General features: G+C 37.0%; 1 protein-coding gene across 4 annotated transcripts in view; it reads right to left on the reverse strand.

Moving 5' to 3' along the window:
- Positions 1-6,363: 6,363 nt before the first annotated feature.
- TRAPPC8 (trafficking protein particle complex 8) overlaps positions 6,364-19,452 on the reverse strand; it is a 46,050-nt gene continuing 32,961 nt past the window's right edge. For 2 of the 4 annotated variants that reach the window (XM_031066538.1, XM_031066540.1), the window contains 5 exons: positions 19,128-19,229; positions 12,485-12,532; positions 10,993-11,138; positions 9,384-9,473; positions 6,364-7,413 (listed from right to left, as the gene is read on the reverse strand). In XM_031066538.1, coding sequence (XP_030922398.1) covers positions 7,179-7,413; positions 9,384-9,473; positions 10,993-11,138; positions 12,485-12,532; positions 19,128-19,229 — 621 coding nt within the window. In that variant the 3' untranslated portion in view covers positions 6,364-7,178. The remainder of the gene's footprint in view (positions 7,414-9,383; positions 9,474-10,992; positions 11,139-12,484; positions 12,533-19,127; positions 19,230-19,452) is intronic. The other 2 variants (XM_031066539.1, XM_031066541.1) reach the window with 1 other exon arrangement.

The raw sequence follows: 19,452 nt of genomic DNA on the forward strand, positions 1-19,452 counted from the left end.
AGATTTAAACATCCTGGTTTTAATTGGCATTTCCCCATGCTAAGGAAATGAATCAGTTTTCATGGCAACCTTCATGAATGTCAAATTTCACACTCAGAAATTTTATTGTAAAATGCTGAATATACCTACCAAGACTTCTGAGAAATTCTAGCCCATAGCCAGTTACATAAAAAAGTAAACAAAAGTAAACTATTCTCAGCAGTATGTTCAACACCCACACATATTTGCTGAACTCTGGCTTGCAGAGTAAAAAAAAAGTCTTATTGTGGTAGGAAAAAATGTGGTGACAAGCAACAATAAATTATTCTCTACCTCCTTGCAATCATTTACAGATCCATTATTAAAAAAGTTCTAGATATTCCTCTAAAAATATATGTACTTCTAAGTGGCATTTCAGTAAGTTAACAAGATACTCTGCTCTAATTTGCATTGATAACAGAACAAATAAATTTAATAGTGTTTTTAGTACATCTGAGGATACAATTCATCCAGAATGCTTAGCACTCATGTGACTTACAGATGAAGAGAGTGGATTTGAAAAGCAGCCAGAAAGAGAACATGAACCTCTAAGGCAGTGACATCTCCCTTCTGTGATCTGGAAAATAAAAGCTGTGATCCTTGAGGACAGATGTTAAAATGAAAAACAATATCACTGTGATTCCTGAGTCTTGTTCTCTTAACCTGACTGACATGTTCAATCAGTTCTGTCACAGCAGGAAAACTTTCTGGGATAGTCTTCTCTTGTAGGCCTCCCACTGATCCTCCCAAGCAGAGCCAGAAGTGCTTTGAACTGCCCCTGCCCTTTTCTCTCTCTGGCAGCTCCCTCTAGTTGCCCATGGCACTACAATTGGGATGAGTTTTTATAGAGGTTTTTTTGTTGTTTTTTTTTTTTGGGGGGGGGGGGAGTTGTTTGTTTGTTCATTTTTTAAACTTGTCTCATGGCTGCAGAACTCTTGGTACAAGCAAATCATGTTTTCAAGTATTTCCCCAACATTGTGAGATCTACCAGTGCAGATCACAAAAACCTGATATTTTCAAAGCATCTCCAGGGTTCAAGAGCTTCAGGCTAACTGCCACTAAAAATAAATGCACCTAATACAACCCTGGTGTCAGCAGCTATAAGAAGTGGAGCCCATGTCCTGAGTACACTTTTGTCCCTCCCTCTGGCATGTCCCCAACAACAGCATCTGCACTGACAAGTGAGGGAAGCTGGGTCTATCACTGATGCTTTCTTCATGAGGATACCAAGAAATATGTTGCCTGTGAATTTCAGGAAGTATTTCTGGTTTTGGTCAGAAGGGGTTCTTACTTCCTCTACAGACAGAAATACCTCTCTCATCCTAGGGCTTCAAAGTACCTGGGGATCACGGGGCAGCTGTTTAATGATCATCACTAAGTTATTTCCCCTCAGTAAGTAAAAATCTATAGGAACAGTCTTGTTTTCTTTTTTCTTTTTTTTTTTTAGCAGAATTTTCATCACCCTGGAGGAAACAGAGAAAGGAACTATGCCACAATAATCAAGAGGAGAACAATACATCTATTCTAACTTACAAAGAGGAAAATCCACAGGAATAACATTTGCAAGCATCAGCTGAATTGATTTATACACTGCTATAGTCTATAAGCAACAGTTTTTAAACTGTGTTCATTTTTCCACTTCTTCAGCTACCACTAAGCAATTAGTGAAACTCGTTAACCAAGTGACATTTTACAAATTAATTATTTACTCCTGTAAAATAGAAATGTGTAGTAAATAAATCTTGAGTTAAATAGGGTCAGGAAACACTCAGTGTTTAATCTGTATTCACAGTTTTGAAAACAGAAGTGTTGAAAAAATTATCTTCTGTTCCAGCCTAGCTTTTACTCTATAAGAGTAATTTTTTCCATGAAATTGTTCAAGGGACTGAAGAAAAGGCAATGTGCATATGAAGAAAGACTGAAGTTCTCTCAGTGGATTTCCATTACTGCAGATATCTTTATATTTTAGTACACTCAGAAATAATCCCTCATCTCACTGGAGCAAGAGTGTAATAAGTGAAGAACACCCAGGAGTTTCTACTGTATTCATTGCAATTCAGTGACCTGACTTCTGATACACCTGGGCTGGGTGACACCTTTGGTGTAGACAGCTCTGTGTCACAGTAGATTCTGAATTAAAGGCAATCTTTAATATTAAAAGTTCTGCCCCCATTAATCTGACTGTGGCTGTCATTGCACCACATGGTTTCATCCTCCAGGCAGTCTCATAGGCAGGGTGATGGCTTTTCAGTAAGGCAGCTGTACTTACATTTACAGCTGAAGAATAATGAAAATGTTGTTTCTGTAGTTTAGTCAGAACAGGGAAATTTTAACTTTAGATCAGTAAGAAAGCTTTGGTATAGTACCCAGATTCGTTATATTGTGTGGTTATTGTGACCCTGGACTTAAATAATGAAAACCAACTTTTTTTTATTTTTCATTTTCATTATTCTAATTATACACTATCCTCTTTCCCAGGGCATAGGTGTGTTCCAGTCACTCTAGAACTTTCACAGAATTTTTCTCACAACTTAATCATATTACCTTTTTATCTTAACAATCAAGCTATACATGTGTGTCTCTGTGTTACACAGGGAAAGAAATCTGGTAAGAGCTCAAAATACAGCCCATGCAGTGGGATCCACAATGGCCCTGGGTATCAAGTATTATTTCTGCTGAAATTCACTATGTCAGTGAATCCAAACTTGAAATTCTTCTATTTTTATCTTGGAATCTTATGTATTTCTTCTGGAGCAGCAGACAATTTGAGTGACTGCCAAAGAACAGTTACTTTGAACCTCTCTATTCTGCTACTGGACTTGGCAAAATCCTACCACAAAAATGAAATTAAAGTGCAGCTAAGTTTATGCTTCCAGAAACAGTAGAATTTCCTAATACTTAGAACTTGTTCAAAAACATAATGAAATTATTTAGTAAATGAAACTAAAGTTTTTTGGGGGGAAAGCTGATGGTTCAAGGCACAGGTCACTAGAGCATTTGTACCTGAGCAAAAACTAGTTACTATCAAAGCTGGAAATTAATTGGTGCTCATTTCCTTTGTTAGTTTCCAGTCTTGGATCCTGAAACAGCAATAATTACCAATGACCCACGACATGAGGGATAATAAGGAACACTATCTGGCTTTCTGTGTAAAGACTCAGTGGGAGAAAAACAGATGTTCAGATCTTCTATTGAGAAGTTTCTAAACACAGAACTGACCTCTCCTTACATTATTTTTCCTTCCTGCTATTTCTACCTGAATCTTTGAATGATACCAAAAGGTTGCTATGAGTTGCTGAATCTGTCCTCAGTCAAGTATCAAGTCTTGATAGAGAGAATAATAAGTTTATTTTCCCTCCCTATAATGGTCATATCTTTAAAGCCATTGTAGTGGGTACATCTCAGTTTTTGCAATTTATCCAAAACCTTCCCGGTGCATGTCTATAGTAGTTTTCCCAAAAACTAACAACCTTTTTGGGCATCACAGTCAGTGTTTCTGATTTTGCTCTTGATTTTTTACATACTCTCTATCTCATTTATCACTGTAAAAAAACCAGGATTAAAAAGTTATATTGGGTGGAATTTTTAGAAGTCTCTGGGAAATCTATTAAGAGAAATTTCCTTTTATTTTGGAAAAAAATGTTATAAAAATGTAATGGATAAACTGGTTCAGTGCCCTTTTTCTACTTAGAAAGTTAATGTTTTATTATTTTGAAATCCAAAAAGATAATTGTATTTATTTTTTCCCCCTCATCTTTCATGCTAAATTTTTCACTGACCCTATGTGTATAGTCCTACTTGTTTCACTGTACCGTCTTTCCAGGACAAGCGAATGATTTCAGAAACCTGGCAGACTTTAAATTTCACAAACCTGTATTTAAATAAAGGGGACTTCAGTGGATTTTGTATTAATTGGTATCAAGTCAGACTTTGTGGCAGAGACCAATTATCTTCAAACTTTCAAATTGCAACCAGCAACCAAACTGGAATTGTAACCAGCTCCTAGGGAGCACAGGTTTTCACACCTGCTGAGTATCAGGAAAATATTAGCTGTCTTAAAGCATGGCAGGAATGGATTTTATATGTAATTTGCCAGTCACTTTTCTAGTAAGACAGCAATAATAAATTAAAACTACATCAACCACAAGAGTAAGTAAATGGACATTTTGTTTACAAAGGTAAACAATTAATACTGCTTTTGCTACAAACTTTTAGATATTTATTGCTAGTAAAGTCATTATTCCATTACCCAATATTTCAACAGGATTTTAAAAATGTCATTTCAGATAAAGACAAAGTGAGTTTCTGTCCATATGTAATTTAAGTATTAAAGTTACGATAGTTTTTCCTGTTTTGTAGGATAGAAAAATTTAGGTTACAAGACAAGGCAACAAATTCAGAGAACTCCACAGCTTTATCAGCATAACCATCCCTTCAAAACAATTTTAGAATAGAATACTGTCCTAATTTCAGCCAAGACAAGTACACAATATTAAAAATATAAGAGGAATACTTCATTTAGAATGATTTCTACTATTTTTGAGGAAGCAGATGGGGATTGCTGTTTGAGACAAGTAAAAGCACAAGACCTTGCTATGTTACCATAGTCATCTCCTACAGGACTCACAGACTCTGACTCTGTAAAACCCTATGACTCCAGATTTGCATTCCACAATATAGTAATCTGCCAGTGCAGCATTTCAGCAAATTTTGGCAAAGCAGCTTAAAACCACCTGAATTCCCCTAGCAAAAGATGGAGAAACACATGCCATGAAGTATGGAAGGGATGGCAGAATTCACCTCATCTCAGGAAAAGGTTTATTGGTTACTCAGCTCAAAAGAAAAGCCTACTTTTATGTATATTAGTATATGGAATTATTTCTGGATTTTAAGTAATACAAGATAGAATTGTTCCCATATTCCCCAGACTGAAACAGGGCGTTTTATTTTTCACCAAAACCTCCAGCTTGGTAAGTTTCATGGTTTTAAGTTACAAATGTAGCAAGAAAGAAAAATTTGGTAGATTCCTAGTACAGAAAAGAACCCTTGGATCTCATTGTCTTTGAGAGCTTTTTCTAGCTATCTCAAAAGTAAGATGTGATATTATGATCTATTGTGAGCCACAACATTGCTGTGACAGAAGCACAAGCATGCCTTTGCAGATTACTTATTTACTCAATAGCAAGACAAGATTAATTTTCATTTCAATAGAACTGTTTTCCATCATCACTGGAAGTCCACAATGTGGGCACAGAGCTTCCCTTGTGAGAATGCACTAAGGAGGCATGTTTAGCTCTACTTCCATGCTAGTTCCTCTCCTAAGCAATCATACTGATTTTTACAGCTCCCAAAGACACACCTAGAATTTCTAATGACACACCAGGAGAGACAAAGAGCATGTCTCCAGCTAACCATTCTACTGCAATTCCAAGAAAGGAAAAGCTCCACCGTTATATTTGAAATCCAGAAAAGCAGGTTACCAAGGACCCTCCTCCCTCAGACACCCACAACTCCTGCTGAGTCTCAGACTGATGAATCACAGATGGCTCGGACGCACAGGTGAGCGTCAGAGATTACGCATTTGGGTCTGCAGTGCTGAGAAGCTCCAGGAGCTGCTCTGCCCTGCATCATCTCATCTCACTGCTCTGTCATTCAGAGATTCTCCAACTCTCACTTGCTTTTTACCTGCCAGTCACTGCTCAAGAGCTGGATCTCACTGTGAGTTGCCATTTGTACCACCTCCAGCCTCCATCAGAGAAGCTCAATTCTCTCTACAGGGTCTCTCTTATTTCATCCACCTTCTAAACATGATGCTCTTGATAACCTACTTCGGACAGGCTGTCCTAAAATATACACCAACTGTGACTTAGAACACTGTGGCCTACAGAGCACAGCTGAATGGCATCGATAATGACTCTTTTCCTAAATGGGTGTAAGACAGAAAAAGCAGTGATGACACAGCTTAAGGCTACAATGCTGAGAACCTTTCAGATTATTCTTTCAAGCTGTACATCAGCAGAAAAGGACCTGAGGCAACATATTCATGGACAGAGAATATTTCAGTATTCTATTGATTTAGTAACATGATCCACAGTCCTATTAAGTTTGACTATGAAAGGTTATGTACTGTGAATAGGCTCCAAGACTTTCAGGAAGTCTAAAGTCCTGGAGACAGTCATGCAGTAGTACCAAACACAAGTAAAACTGGAAGCCTTACCTAATAAGAATAAAATGCATCAGAAGGTAGATGCACTGCCCCATACACCAGCACTGTCCTGTGGTAGCAGCAGCACCTGTGGATTGCTACAGCTGTATGCAAAGGGAAGCAAAAAGACCACTAGTCCATACAGTGAATATGGTGTATGCTTTATTCTATTTACAGTACTTTTGTTATAAATATAATACATTTCTTGAAAATCTTGAGTAGATTTTTTTTTTAACAGATCAGTTGTTATAGTTACATAATAAAGTAAGTGACAATTTAAATGACAATCTCATGGTTGTGAAATAGTGCATTCTGTTTTGAGATGAATGAGAAAATACTCAAACTGGTTCAAAATTTTTTTAAACACCCTAGGTGGACTTTTATGTAAACCTTGAAAAGTCACCAGCTTCCATAAATATGAAACCAAAATCTTTAACTAAAGAACCGAGAATCAGAAATGGAATTGAGAGACCTTATTGAACTTCACAGTAAGGCTGGGATTTACCATGACTAATGGCTTCAGACAGGAAAAAGCCAATGAGGTTTTCTTCCTGAATCATATCCTAATACAGCCACAAATATTAAACACACCATGCTGGAAGTTGTAACAGCAGTCAAGCTGCATTTTTGACAGGGCATTGGACATACAAGTATGTTCAGATCTGCAGTTAGAGTATTTTATGTTATGAGTATCTTAATTACCAGAGAAGAAATACATTATAAAAGGATAAACGTATGTTCAGTCCAACGTGCATTGCATGGAGAAACAAACTGACAAGTCATCTGAATATTTTGCTATTTTCTTTTCTACACGATCTTTAGTAACAAGTTAGATGTCTGAGGTGCTATTTCAAAAAAACTGCAGCAAAATGTCAACCAGCAATGTAAGAAAAGAATCCCATTTATTTTTTCTTTGTGTTTTTGTGAAATGCCTTTTTTTTTTTTCAGGAAGTGGTCAGATATTATTGATAATAATCAGTGCAGGCATGGAGTTCTGCTGACTTGTTTCAAACAAAGTAACTTGGTCCACGAGCTTGGCAAATACTCTGGGGGTTCCAAGGTTATAGACCCCTGTATGAACGAAGCAAGCCTTGAGCTGCAAGCTATAGACCTCCTGGCCTTTAAGTTGAAGCTTGTACTGTGTTTGCCCAAGCCATGTAAAAGATCCATGTATTTCTAGTGCTTCGGAGCTGAAAACAAAAAGGAAAAAAATGTTAATTCTCTGCACTTGAAGTATGTATTACCAATTTACAGGATTTCCTCCAAGTTTTTCTAAGATTTCAGAATGCACTGTGTCCCCCTCACCAGGCGCTTACAAAGATTGATACTTTCTAGAAATTTTTCAGAAGTCAGTAGGGAACTTATGCTATTATTCTGGTTCTCCTTGGATGAGTGCCAAGTGCCATTTGTCTTTGATGTTGCTGAGTCTTTTTGACTGCTTGCCTACAATCACTACCCTTAAATCACTGCCTTCCTCAAATGCATACTGCTGTCCTTGTTCTGCAAACCCTCCTTATCTTTAAGAGCAGGTTTTCTAGCAAGACAAAGCTGGACTTTGCAAGGATTAACAGCTGACATCACAGCTACAGACAGAACTCCACTTAACATTTTATTGAGATACTGTAATACAACTTAAAAAAAAAGATCACCTGTGTCTGTCTTCTTTCCTACTACATCCCTATCCACTCACACCCGTTCCCACAAATACATAAATACATGCAGACTCACAGTACCTAGGGTACCCTTGGGTAAATTTCAGGATGTTTATGTCTGTCCATCAGGTCAATTTAACTCTGAGTCTTATCAAATATTTTTTAATGTTCTCAGTCTCACTTAAAAATCCTTAGAGTGGCTCTCCCCTTAGCTCATATGAATCATTACAAACATTTAATGCGTTTCTTTGGTTCCTAATGTACTGTACACTATACACAGGACATTAATTACACACAGATGCATAATGAAAAACTCAGTGTATTCTCAGCTTTCTACATAACTGGCACATAACACTAACACTAAATGTAGTAACAATATTCAAATTGTCATAGTTTAAGGAATTCCTATCTCAGTCATTCTTAGGTCTGTCCCATGAGCTAGAGTTGAATCAGACTGCATGTCACACAGGAATAGTCAAAATGGACATACACTGCTTTAGAGACATTGCACTGACACATTAGGAGAGAGCGTGTGGGGGCTTTCTTTTTAAGCAGTTTCAAGGTACATGAGGAGTACACTGTCTTAGGACATGTCTACCAATGTAACACAATATGACCATCTTGTGAAAAAACAGATCGGTAAATGGCTCCCTAACTGTACCTGAGAAGTAAACCACACTTAAATTTTCTGTCTTCCATTTCTGAACCTCTGTATTGGGCTCTGGGCTTTTAAAATCTTACTTGACTCCACGGACTGGTGGCAAGAAGCCACTGCTCACCCATGACTAAGCCCCTGCAATGTCTTCACAATCTTTCTTCCCCTTCCTGGTGGCAAACAGACTAGGTAGTATTATACCCAAGAGGGCCGAAGGGGAGCTGTCACCTGCATTAATCATGAATTGAAGTTGCCTTGTTTAAACAGAAGTGGCAGAATTACAATGGTATAGATATCATGGTAATGAATTGTCTATCCCACAAAAAATCTTCAGTGAAACTTTTAGAAGCAACTCATGAACACTTCCTCAATGATAATATTTTCCCACATACTACTACAGTACTGAGCAAAAAGGCACTCATAAGAATCAGCTGCTAAACCTAGAGGAAGTCTTAAAAATATCCAAGGTTCTCCAAAATTTTACACAAAGCCAAATTGAGAGAGAAAGTTGTCGTCTACAAATTACCCAGAATTTTAAAAATGAAAACCTAACAACTTATGTTTAATAAATGCTGGTGAAGCTCCTATTTCACCAGTGGAAAAGCATTTCCCTTTATCTGGAAAGATCTGCCGAGTTTTAACTACTCAAGAATCACAATTAAAGGCCCTGTCTTAGCAGAGACTGAAGACTCACAGTTAATTTCACAAGCCCTTTATCAACTTCCATTCTTTCAAAGAAGCCACTGTTGAAAAAATCCTATTCTAGATATTCAATATAGTTAAAATATTACAAGACTCCCCAAGCTAGGAAGGGTTCTTTAAAAATATTGGTTTATTAACATCTGCACACTACCTTGCTGGTTTATGCCGCAAATCAATCATCACATCTACAACAGCCTGGGAGCAATTGGAAAGCAGAAGAGTGACAGGTACCAGACAGAGGCTGCAAAGAGAAACAGTTCTACATTAAAGAAAAAAAAATCTTATTTTGGATACTCTTAATTATACTCTTAAATAGTTAAAATGATTTCCAGTAACACAGAATTTATATGTAGTTGTCAATTATGCCAGTGTAGGTAGAAATGTAATCACTTACACTGCCTAGAGCTACTTATAATAAAAGCTGTCAATTAAGGCAAACTGCATTGGCTTATTTGGGCCAAATGAAGTTACCACATCCCTTCATCCAGCTGAGAAAGGAGACAAAAAGCATAAATACCATCTCAGTTTACAGGAAATCTGCTTGTGTGACATGAGACATTCCAGAGTGGGATAACATGGTCCAGTACACTATTTTCTGAATTTCTGGTTGGCACACTTTGACTGGATACTCTTCTTCTGCACTGCCTCCCGCAGAGGAATTGCTGACACTGGGCCTTAATTCATAACCTGAACAGTGCCCAACCAGAACAGATAGCACACGTATACCTGGACTTAATGCAGACCTTTATACTAAATAAAACTAATACACTGAATTGATATTCTGGTTGTTCACAACTACTATAATTGTTTCTATAAATAATGCTGCAGCAAGGAAGACCCCAAGATATTAAAGGCAGGAACACAAACTACTGCAGCTAAAATAGCTCTATGCATTCAGCAGGTGATCTGTGTCACTTGAATTCCTTGCCATTGCCTAAACACTTTAAATATCCTAAACTTGAATTGTAAGAAAAGACCAATTTGAGACTGTAACCAATAAGAGCTGAATGTCTTACAGGGAAAATACATGCTTTATCACTGCCATTAAAATATAGCACCTTATAGAACATTTAAATGTTAGATTTTAGAAACAAATCCCTTTCTTTTGACAACGTACATTAATTGTTATATAAAACTGAAAAACAGTAGAGCTTGCAGATAAACAACTCAAGCCTAAACAGGTACCTTCATGTTTCAAGTACAACCCATTGAATGCTCAAAACTTAAGCCAGGGGGTTTGTTCATATCATTACAATTTTGAAAGACTCATCAATTTTACAAACTCCAACCAATTCACTCTAGCACCAGGCTTTTTGTGAGAAGATAATACTGATATTCTTTCAGGAGACAAGCCCCAGTGATCTGAATTGTTACCATGTGCAGCTAATCTTGGCAAGTGAGATGTTGTAGACATTAACGGCTCCTTTGAGCTTTCTTTCTGTCTGGCTTCTCAAAGAAATCACACTGTTTACTCTGACAACAAAAATAGACACAAAGGGGGCAGACTATTCTTCTTTGCTAAGTTTGATAACATTACTTCTTAACATTAAAACTGTGAGCTGTGGTGTTACAGTCCATTCTTTTTTACAGGAAACTTTCATTTTACCTATAAACTTCTGAAGCAGTGAGTTTAAAAACTAAACAAGATTTTACACTTGCATATCAGACTTTTAATATCATAACGCACACAGCATCTCTCAAAAGGATTTATGTCTAATTAACAATATTTTTAAAGTTTCTAAAGGTAATGTTTCACTAACCTTTTTTGATGAAAAGAATGATTAAAAGACTCTGGATAATGAAGACTTGTCTTAATAAGATTAGAAAGCTGCTCTGGTGTTGGTCTTGCAGGTACTGGTGTGTTTTCTGGTCGAAAGAACTTTAAGAGAACTGTTTCTGGTAGTTCCTGAAACAAATTTAGAATAACATTGAAAATAGTAACATAAGGTACCAGAAATGAAATCACAAAAGTTACAATTACTATGAACTATAACTCATAAGGGAAACAAGTCTGCAGCATCATGAAGCTCACATTTTTTTCAACGTAGTTTGCATTTAAGCATGCTGGAGGAGGAACTGGTATGATTTATCTATTACCCTCTTTTGAGACAGATTTCACAGTTGCTTATGAAAACACTATCTGTGCAAGTTTCACAAAAACACACTATTGTTGCAGTCGTTTGGTAGTGCTTGGGTTTGGCTTCTAAGGAAAAGGGACAGCATTTACACTGTTCCCTGTTCAGCAGTTGTACCTAACAACAAAAAAATTCATCACCTGCCCTAGGTAGTTCAAAACAGAAAAGCCAATGCACAGGTTTCCCAGAACAGATCCAAAGTAAAGCAAACAGAAATTTACAGGAACATGTGAACACTGACAGAAGGGTTGAATAACAGAGTTTCTTTGAAATTGCATAACAAGCAGTTGCAGATATGAAAAGTTACCTTTTGTCCCCAGCTGAAAGCCCAAGACAAGCTCTAACACACTACTTGGGATTCCCCCTAACTCTTTGGAGGAATGAGTCTCTAAAGCAGAAGAAATTAAGTGATACAGAAAGCTGCAACCAGCCTGCACTTGGTGCAGCGTTTCTGTTCAACATCATCTAATCTGGTTTGTGAGCAGGATTTATTCAGGAAAGGGCTGCCCTTTAGTACTTCCTTATGAACCTATTCTGCAGAAAATCCATCTTGAAAGGAAAAAAAAGAATTTGCAGCAGTAAATGTCACTGCCTACTAAAAACACACGAAACAAGATTTTTAAAAAGCCACCAGTAAGTTGGTACAGTATAATAAAGTTAATACTTTTCATCAAAAGGTGATAGATTGTACCTTTTAAGTTGAAAAGAAACAGTACAGGCAATGAAACCTGATTTAAAAACCAAACACACCGGGCATTCGGAAATGTGTGTGAACGCCTTAGTCACTGTGCTGATAATACCAGGAAGACACCAAATGTTTTCACAGGCTTGTATGTCTTCCCTTTGAAAGGAAGAGTAGCTTTTTCAAAAAGTATTTTGAGAAGAAAAAAAGATATTCCATAGTAACAATAAAATATATTTTAAGTGTTGAATTTATTTGGTATTTCCATCCCACCCTATCTAACAATGCAAACTGACAGCATGTAACACAGCAGAGATTATAGGTTTTCATTTAAATTATTCTCTCCCCTCAAATAATAGTCCAACCAATTTTTAAGGCTGCCTTCAACCACACAGCAATACCCTACATACTGTAGTTTGCCCTAGAGTAAATTACCTGTTCCAAGTCCTCCCAATCAGAATTCCCGAGTATTTTTTTAAAACCCTACAAAAGACAAATACGAATATTTACCTCCACAAGTACACAAGAACAGCATGAAATGCAGCAGAAACATTTACTGGTGAACGTGCAGAGTGCTATTAATACTTCCAACCTTTAGTTCTAATATTACACCTCTGATGAAGGACTGGAAAGCAGCAAAATTAATCATTTTCCAGCAGAGCTAAGCCTTAATTTCAGCCACCTTCTGGCGTCAGAGTCAGAAAAGATGTCTGTCTCTCCAAGTTTAGTTGCTCAGACTCTAGGCTTTTTGTGATTGTACCTAGAACAAAGGCTAAGACACAACTTTTAGTCCATTTTTCTCTTACCCAGTGAATGGTTCAGGAAAGAATTAAGGACCTCCAAACAATAACCAAGAAGATGCGCATACAGATCAGAAAGCTACCTAAAGACTGCTAATAAATGCTAAGTTTAAAGATGCATTAAACTCCTGCCCTACTCTGGAGCTTGTGTAATTGGATCAAGCCTTAAAAAAACCAAACCAAAAGCCCATACCTACTTGGCACTCATACCTTCCCTTCAAGAATATACACCAAGCAGTAACAGCCTTATACTCACAAACAAAGCAAAAAAAAATCAAGAACTGAACAGGTGATATTTTGTTGCTGAACACCTTGATTATCAGCCCAAGCGAAGTACTGCCTTTGAAAAGCGGGGGGAAAAAAAATTCTGACCCCTAAAATCTGCTTGCTGACCCAGTGTGGCTCTTTACAAAACCTCCAGAAGTGTCACAAGCTCCAGTAACCAGCCTAAGCATATGTGAAAGCCACATCAATGGTTAGGATTGTCCCTTTCAAAAAACAGTTCTGGTGTAATTTGAGTGTCTCATCTATACAAACTAGTAGAGAGGCTTGACTGGAAGAGGTTGGAAGAGGGGTGTGTTTTTGTTGTTGTTTTACATTTTATAGCTGCATTTTAAACCTTTTTTTGTTTTCCCCTAAAAATACACAACAAACATTAGCACCAGCTCCCTCAGTTATGTTCCAAGAGCTACAAACTGCACAATTGGTGCTTGGAAAGTGGTTTTCTACTTTTAGAAAGCTTCTTGTTGCCCAAAGCCATTTACACAGGCCAGCTTCAAACAAATACACTCAAAACTAGACCGAAGATTTCTAATTCAAGTAGAATAATCTCAACATCTTCACTTATTTGTGTTACAAGAAAGTCCTAACCATTAGAGTCTGGTATTTTGCTAGATTGAAATAGCTATAAATCATCTCTACACTTCTAAAATGGTGCTTTAGTCATTCACACCAGTTTCAGATCTCTCCTGCAATTATGCTTAGCTAAAAGTTGAAAAAGCAACATTTTAACAATTCAAAGCATCTTTTAATAGATGTAACAGACAGATCTACCCATAATACGTTCCTTAATATCTTAGAATGCATTTTCAAATTCAGAAGTTCTTCCTTTCCATCAGATAGACAGAAATGATGGTATCTTCACATACAGTCCCTTTACAAGATTTTTATACCCAATATTACACAACTTAAAGATTTTAGTTTCATAAACAATATTCTTAGAGACTGGGTCAATGTGCCCATAAGCACACCAGGAAAAGGCAAGCACTGTAATTTGATTTCCAAGTTGTACAGGAAATCAGCATATTTGCCCCATAAACCACAAGTCACACATAGCCAAAAGGACTGACATGCTCAGTCATATATGAGGGACCAGGATGCACAGCACAGAAGAAAACCTAAACAGAAAATTCTTGAATGGAACTAAGCATAAGTAAAAGCAGAATTTATGAAAGCAGTAGAACAAGAGTGAGATATCTATATGATGTGCTTTTTTCCCTTTCCCATTTTAGATCTGAGAATTTCTATTTTAAAACCTCAGTTTTAAGTTGCTTCCTTCAACATGTGACTCATCTATATTCATTCTGGCTCTCAACTTACAGAAATGAGAAGTCCAGGAACAGTATTTTACTGATATCAAGAATAATGCATTTGAAAACAGATACCTTCAGCTCTGCAATCCATAATGGGTAAAACAGCAGATCAAATGTTGCAACTATTTGTTGTAATATTTCATTCATTACAATAATATAAGCCAGATCTCCCAAACTGGTACTGTATCTGCTCCATTAATTGATACAACAGAGTGAAAAACGTGTTTTTCAGCTCTTGATGTTCATTTACTCTTAAGAACTTTGCTTTTCCTCTACTGAGGTGGTTTAAGGAAAGTCTTAAATCCTTCCAACAATCTCTGTTTTATTCAAGCATCTCCTCCCACATATTCTGTAAAAAAAGTCCTGAACTAGCAGAAGATGTCACTTCCAGTAATAGGAAAAATAGTTACTTAAACCCTACCCTCTCCTACATTTCAAGAATTCCTGCTTCCAACCAAACTGCAGCTGACTTACTAAGCTGCATGTATTTTAAGGAGCTGTCTTACCTAAAATTATCCTCTCTGCCTGCATCCATTCTATACACATTTTATGGATTTTATTTTGGGCTAGCCCCGGTCTAATTCACAGGACTAAATGGCCAGCCCAGAACATCGTGTGCAGTCCTGAAGCACACCTGGAAAGGATGGATGCTATTCCCAACATGTCAACATTCGAATGACAAACCTCTAGGCTGCTTCTCACCTTCCATTGGTGAGAAGTCATTGCAAACCAGAAGTGTGTCAGATGTCCTATTACTTCCACTATTACTTCTATCCCAGCCTATTACACTGCACTTTTCTTTCAGAATCTTTTGGATTGAATTCACCAGATTAGAAAAACAGGGAAGAGAGCAGTAAGAAATAATATTAATCAACAGCCCTAACTGTGACTGGATGTTTAATGCATTTTAAGTTTTTGTCCTTTCACTAATTTAAGGCAGAGAGGTCGTCTGGAGACAAGAAGAAGAGACAGAGTAGCTGTATTTCAGGTGCAATCTTCAGTTGACCTTCAGTTAAAACTACTTGATTCCAAAAAGCATGTTTCAGAAGAGAAATAGAACCTACAACAGTACCACAGTCGAAAGAAATTAGCCATGATTTACAAATACTCAGTTGAATTTATAAGTGAGGCTTTTATTACTTGGCCTGAAATAGCAAGCAATTCACTTTACTTACACCTTATGTGATTTTCTTTTTCTTCATATATTGTTGTCTGTGACTATTGATGTATCACTTTGTGGCACCTTCTGATTCCAGGCAACAAACTATATTTAGCATTTTTTCCCCTACCTTTAGCCAAAGGACATTCTTTCAAAAGTACAAATGAGAGGAAGGATAAGAAGATAAATGTTTTCCATATAATCCAGAGAGATTTCTATATGAAACAAATAAATGCTTTAACAAAGTCAATATTCTGTAAATGTTCCTTCAGCACACTACATGTTATGACTCCAAACTTCTAGAACATAAAAGTCTAAGTAGCTCATCACATCTGCTGGTAGGCCTACTGTGTCCAATAGCCTATGCTCAAAAGTAGTGCTATTCTGTTATACAAAAAAACCCTCTAGTGTAAACAACAACAAAAAACATCTGTATTCCGTGACAGAAAACCAGCTTTAAAGTCATAGCTATTGTAGTGGTTGGAATGAAAAAGGATTAGTATCTCTAATTCTATTTTGAACAAAGATGGGAAGAAAAGGAGCACATGAATTTGAGCATCAAAAAACTTGTATAGAATTTTACTGCTACTTGCTTCTTAATATGTTAGTACATATAGAAATTTTACCAAGAAAAACATTTTAGCCTTTCCCCAAGCCCCACTGTAACCAGAAGTTATATCTTGATTTTATCAAATACTATAGCAAGTTATGCTACTGTGGTACAGGAATAATTGCACCCTGTTGTCTGTTTCACATCCCTGTTGTGCATTAAAGGACCCAAGCAGAAGTAACCACCCATCACCATGGGTGGCTCAGTCAGCATCTTACAGACATAGGATGAATTTATGTCACTACACCCAACTACCAATCTACCAGCAACTGCTGGAACAATTTAAACATAATAATGCTGAAAAATATCAATCTCCTGTTCTTCACTACAGTGCTTTACTGAAACTTTGTTTCCCTGAACAGTAGTAGAAGCTTCTGTGAATCCAAACTACATATTTAGAAGCGGGCAAAGAGTTAATCTGAGATATACCACAACTGACTATGTAGCAGAAGCTAACCAGTACAGAGAATCTGACCAAAGTACAAAGTAAGTGATCTCATTTTTGATACATTTGGCTAAGATCTGAGCCATTTCTCAGAGGACTAAAAGAAATAAAGAGGGGGGTGGGGGCAGAGAGGAATTTTGTTCATGTTTCATCAATGTCCATTGTAAGACAGTTCTTGGGCTGGAGATAATTGTCTGTGTCTGCCAGACAGACAAAAATTCCTTTGCTGGATACAATACCATGAAGGTAAAGAAGTCAAGAAGAAAGTCACTGTAGAGAAGCAACAAACAAAACTCAGCAATAAATGCAGACAGTGGACTCTTGCAACCTAGGTGACACCCTGTTCAGAGTCTGGAATTATTCCCCCCCTCCCCCAGATGAGAGCAGCCCTCTATCATTTATGAACTGATAACCCACAAATGTTGGTAAAAAGCATGCACCTCCATCTCCCTCTGCTGTCCAGTCCTCAGAAAACAACCAACTTCAATACCGTCAGCACAAGGCAAATCAGAAACAGTCTAGAGTAGTTTCCAACCCTGTTCATGACTTAAGAGAATCAATACTTATAATAAAGGCTTATAAGACAAAATCATACACTGAAAATACAGAATTAGACGTAAAGTTTGAGTTTGGGATTTTCTACCACTATTCCCCCCAGCTTTTCGCTGCTTGTGTTACTTTAAAAGAGCAAAATAATTCAAAGACAGTATACAACTCTTAAGAGATTAAGTACATTATTTTCTATACCTAGCCTAATTTACTTCTATTTTGGGGAGTCTTAATTCTGAAATGTGGACTGAATGAAGTAAACTGCTGCAAAGGCTCAAATAAATTAATTAGTTACACCTCAGTTCCTACCTCAGAGCAGTCTATCTGCTCTCCCCACACTATTATGAGCCAATTAAAAAAACTAGTATGTGAGGATATGCAATTTCTCAATTCTTAGCAGTCCTGAGATCACAGGTTCTTAAAATTATGCTAACTCTGGGCTTTGGTTATCATGAGGACACAGAATTTACATGTTTATTAAAAAACCCTCAACAACCAATTACTCTTACAGCAGATTTCAACTGCATGACAATGCAGATGCTTTCTTGCTCCCAACCAAATTACAGAATGCTTCAAAGGAAGTGTGCTCCTCACGCTCAAGGAAGTGAATACAATAATCAATGTAGAATCTATATGAAGATAGTTGTATTAAACCTGATGAGAAATAGATTTTAGACAGAGAATGCTAATATAGTAGCATATATTCCTCAAAAAACATAGAGAGTACATACAGATCCTCCCTGTTGCTAGTGGCAGGATCAATTTCTTTAATTTGAAATTCATTGCGATACAGACAGAGTTCCAGTCAACAAGAAATGTGAATTTCTACCCATACCCATGCCATTCAGTCATTTGTTTATTTTAGGATGCAGATGTGATTAATTTCTATTTTCTCTTCCTATTCATTTGAGAATCAGAACTTGATGAGATCAGGAGCTCACAGTATTGTGTCTCCTAACCTTAGATGTCTACAGTGTGATCTACTGTTCTACATATACATTCAGACAGGAATACCTGAGGGGGCAGTTGTCAACACATTAATACAGCCTCTTGTACTCCTCAGCATAGCTAGAGCACATGTGTGCCAATTCCCATTTATTTCACAGCACAAATAATTAAGTGGGAAAAAATTATCTTAGCAATGTACAAATACTTAAAGGCTGATGAACCAAAGCCAAATGCGCAGCTTCAGAGTAATTCACTACTTGCATTATAGCATGGTATTCATAGGAAGACATTTGTCCTGTATTGTTTTCTTGACAAAATTAGTACATAGTACTCTTTGCTGCAACTTTAAGAGCTCACTAGAAGCTATATATTATGTTCACAATATTGGTAAAAACATTAAGCATGACGCCAAAACAAGAGGGAACAGCAATGTGCTGCTCAGGAGAAGTCTAAACAAGCACAAGATTTATTTCCTCTTACTCTGCACATGAGTCTCCTTCATCCACATAAACTGAATTTAGTACAGATGTTTTTACAGAACCTTATCTTTAACTTCCATAGTTGTTATAAATTCATGTATCAGAAGACAGCCACCAGTTTCTTACGATGCTGTTTTCTTTCATCAAGCAAAACAACTACAAACTTCACCATTCTACTATTAACTTTGTTATGTAATAATCATTACCTTTCATACCATTAACAAGTTTCTAGTTCTACCTGAAACACCAAAGAAGAGTTTATCTCAACAACAGTTCATCAACATGCTTACCTGCATATTGCTTTTCTCATGTTTCAACTGGGCCTGGCTAGTTCAATACAGAAGACTAAGCAAACCTGGAGTCAGCCTGAATTATTTAGTAATAACACATATCTGATGTTAAGATTCTACAAAAGCTTCCACTTACATACCAGGGAATTAATTAAGTCTATTTAGAGAAAGAAGCAATTGTAAAGGAAAACTTCACAGTAGATTACCTGCTTCTGAGGAAATGAAAAGGCCTCCTTCCCAACTGTGTTAAGGGCAACATGATGCTGGCCCTCCAAAATAAGCTGCTTGCTGTCTTCCACAACATATGCCTACAAAACATAATACAAAGACATTTGCAGACCAGAACTATCATAAGATTCATAACTCAGAATTACTGACTGCTCCCTAACTTAGGTGGAACATGCTGTACTGATCAAAACTTAGAGGCTAGCATGACATATTTCTGCCAATTTCCACTGCTTCAAATGAGACTCTTTTCTTCAAAACAAAATGGGTCACTATTACAGTTCTGTAAGATCAAGCATTAACAAG

This window comes from Geospiza fortis, unplaced genomic scaffold (genome assembly GCF_000277835.1).
Source record: "Geospiza fortis unplaced genomic scaffold, GeoFor_1.0 scaffold53, whole genome shotgun sequence".
Classification (NCBI taxonomy): domain Eukaryota; kingdom Metazoa; phylum Chordata; class Aves; order Passeriformes; family Thraupidae; genus Geospiza; species Geospiza fortis.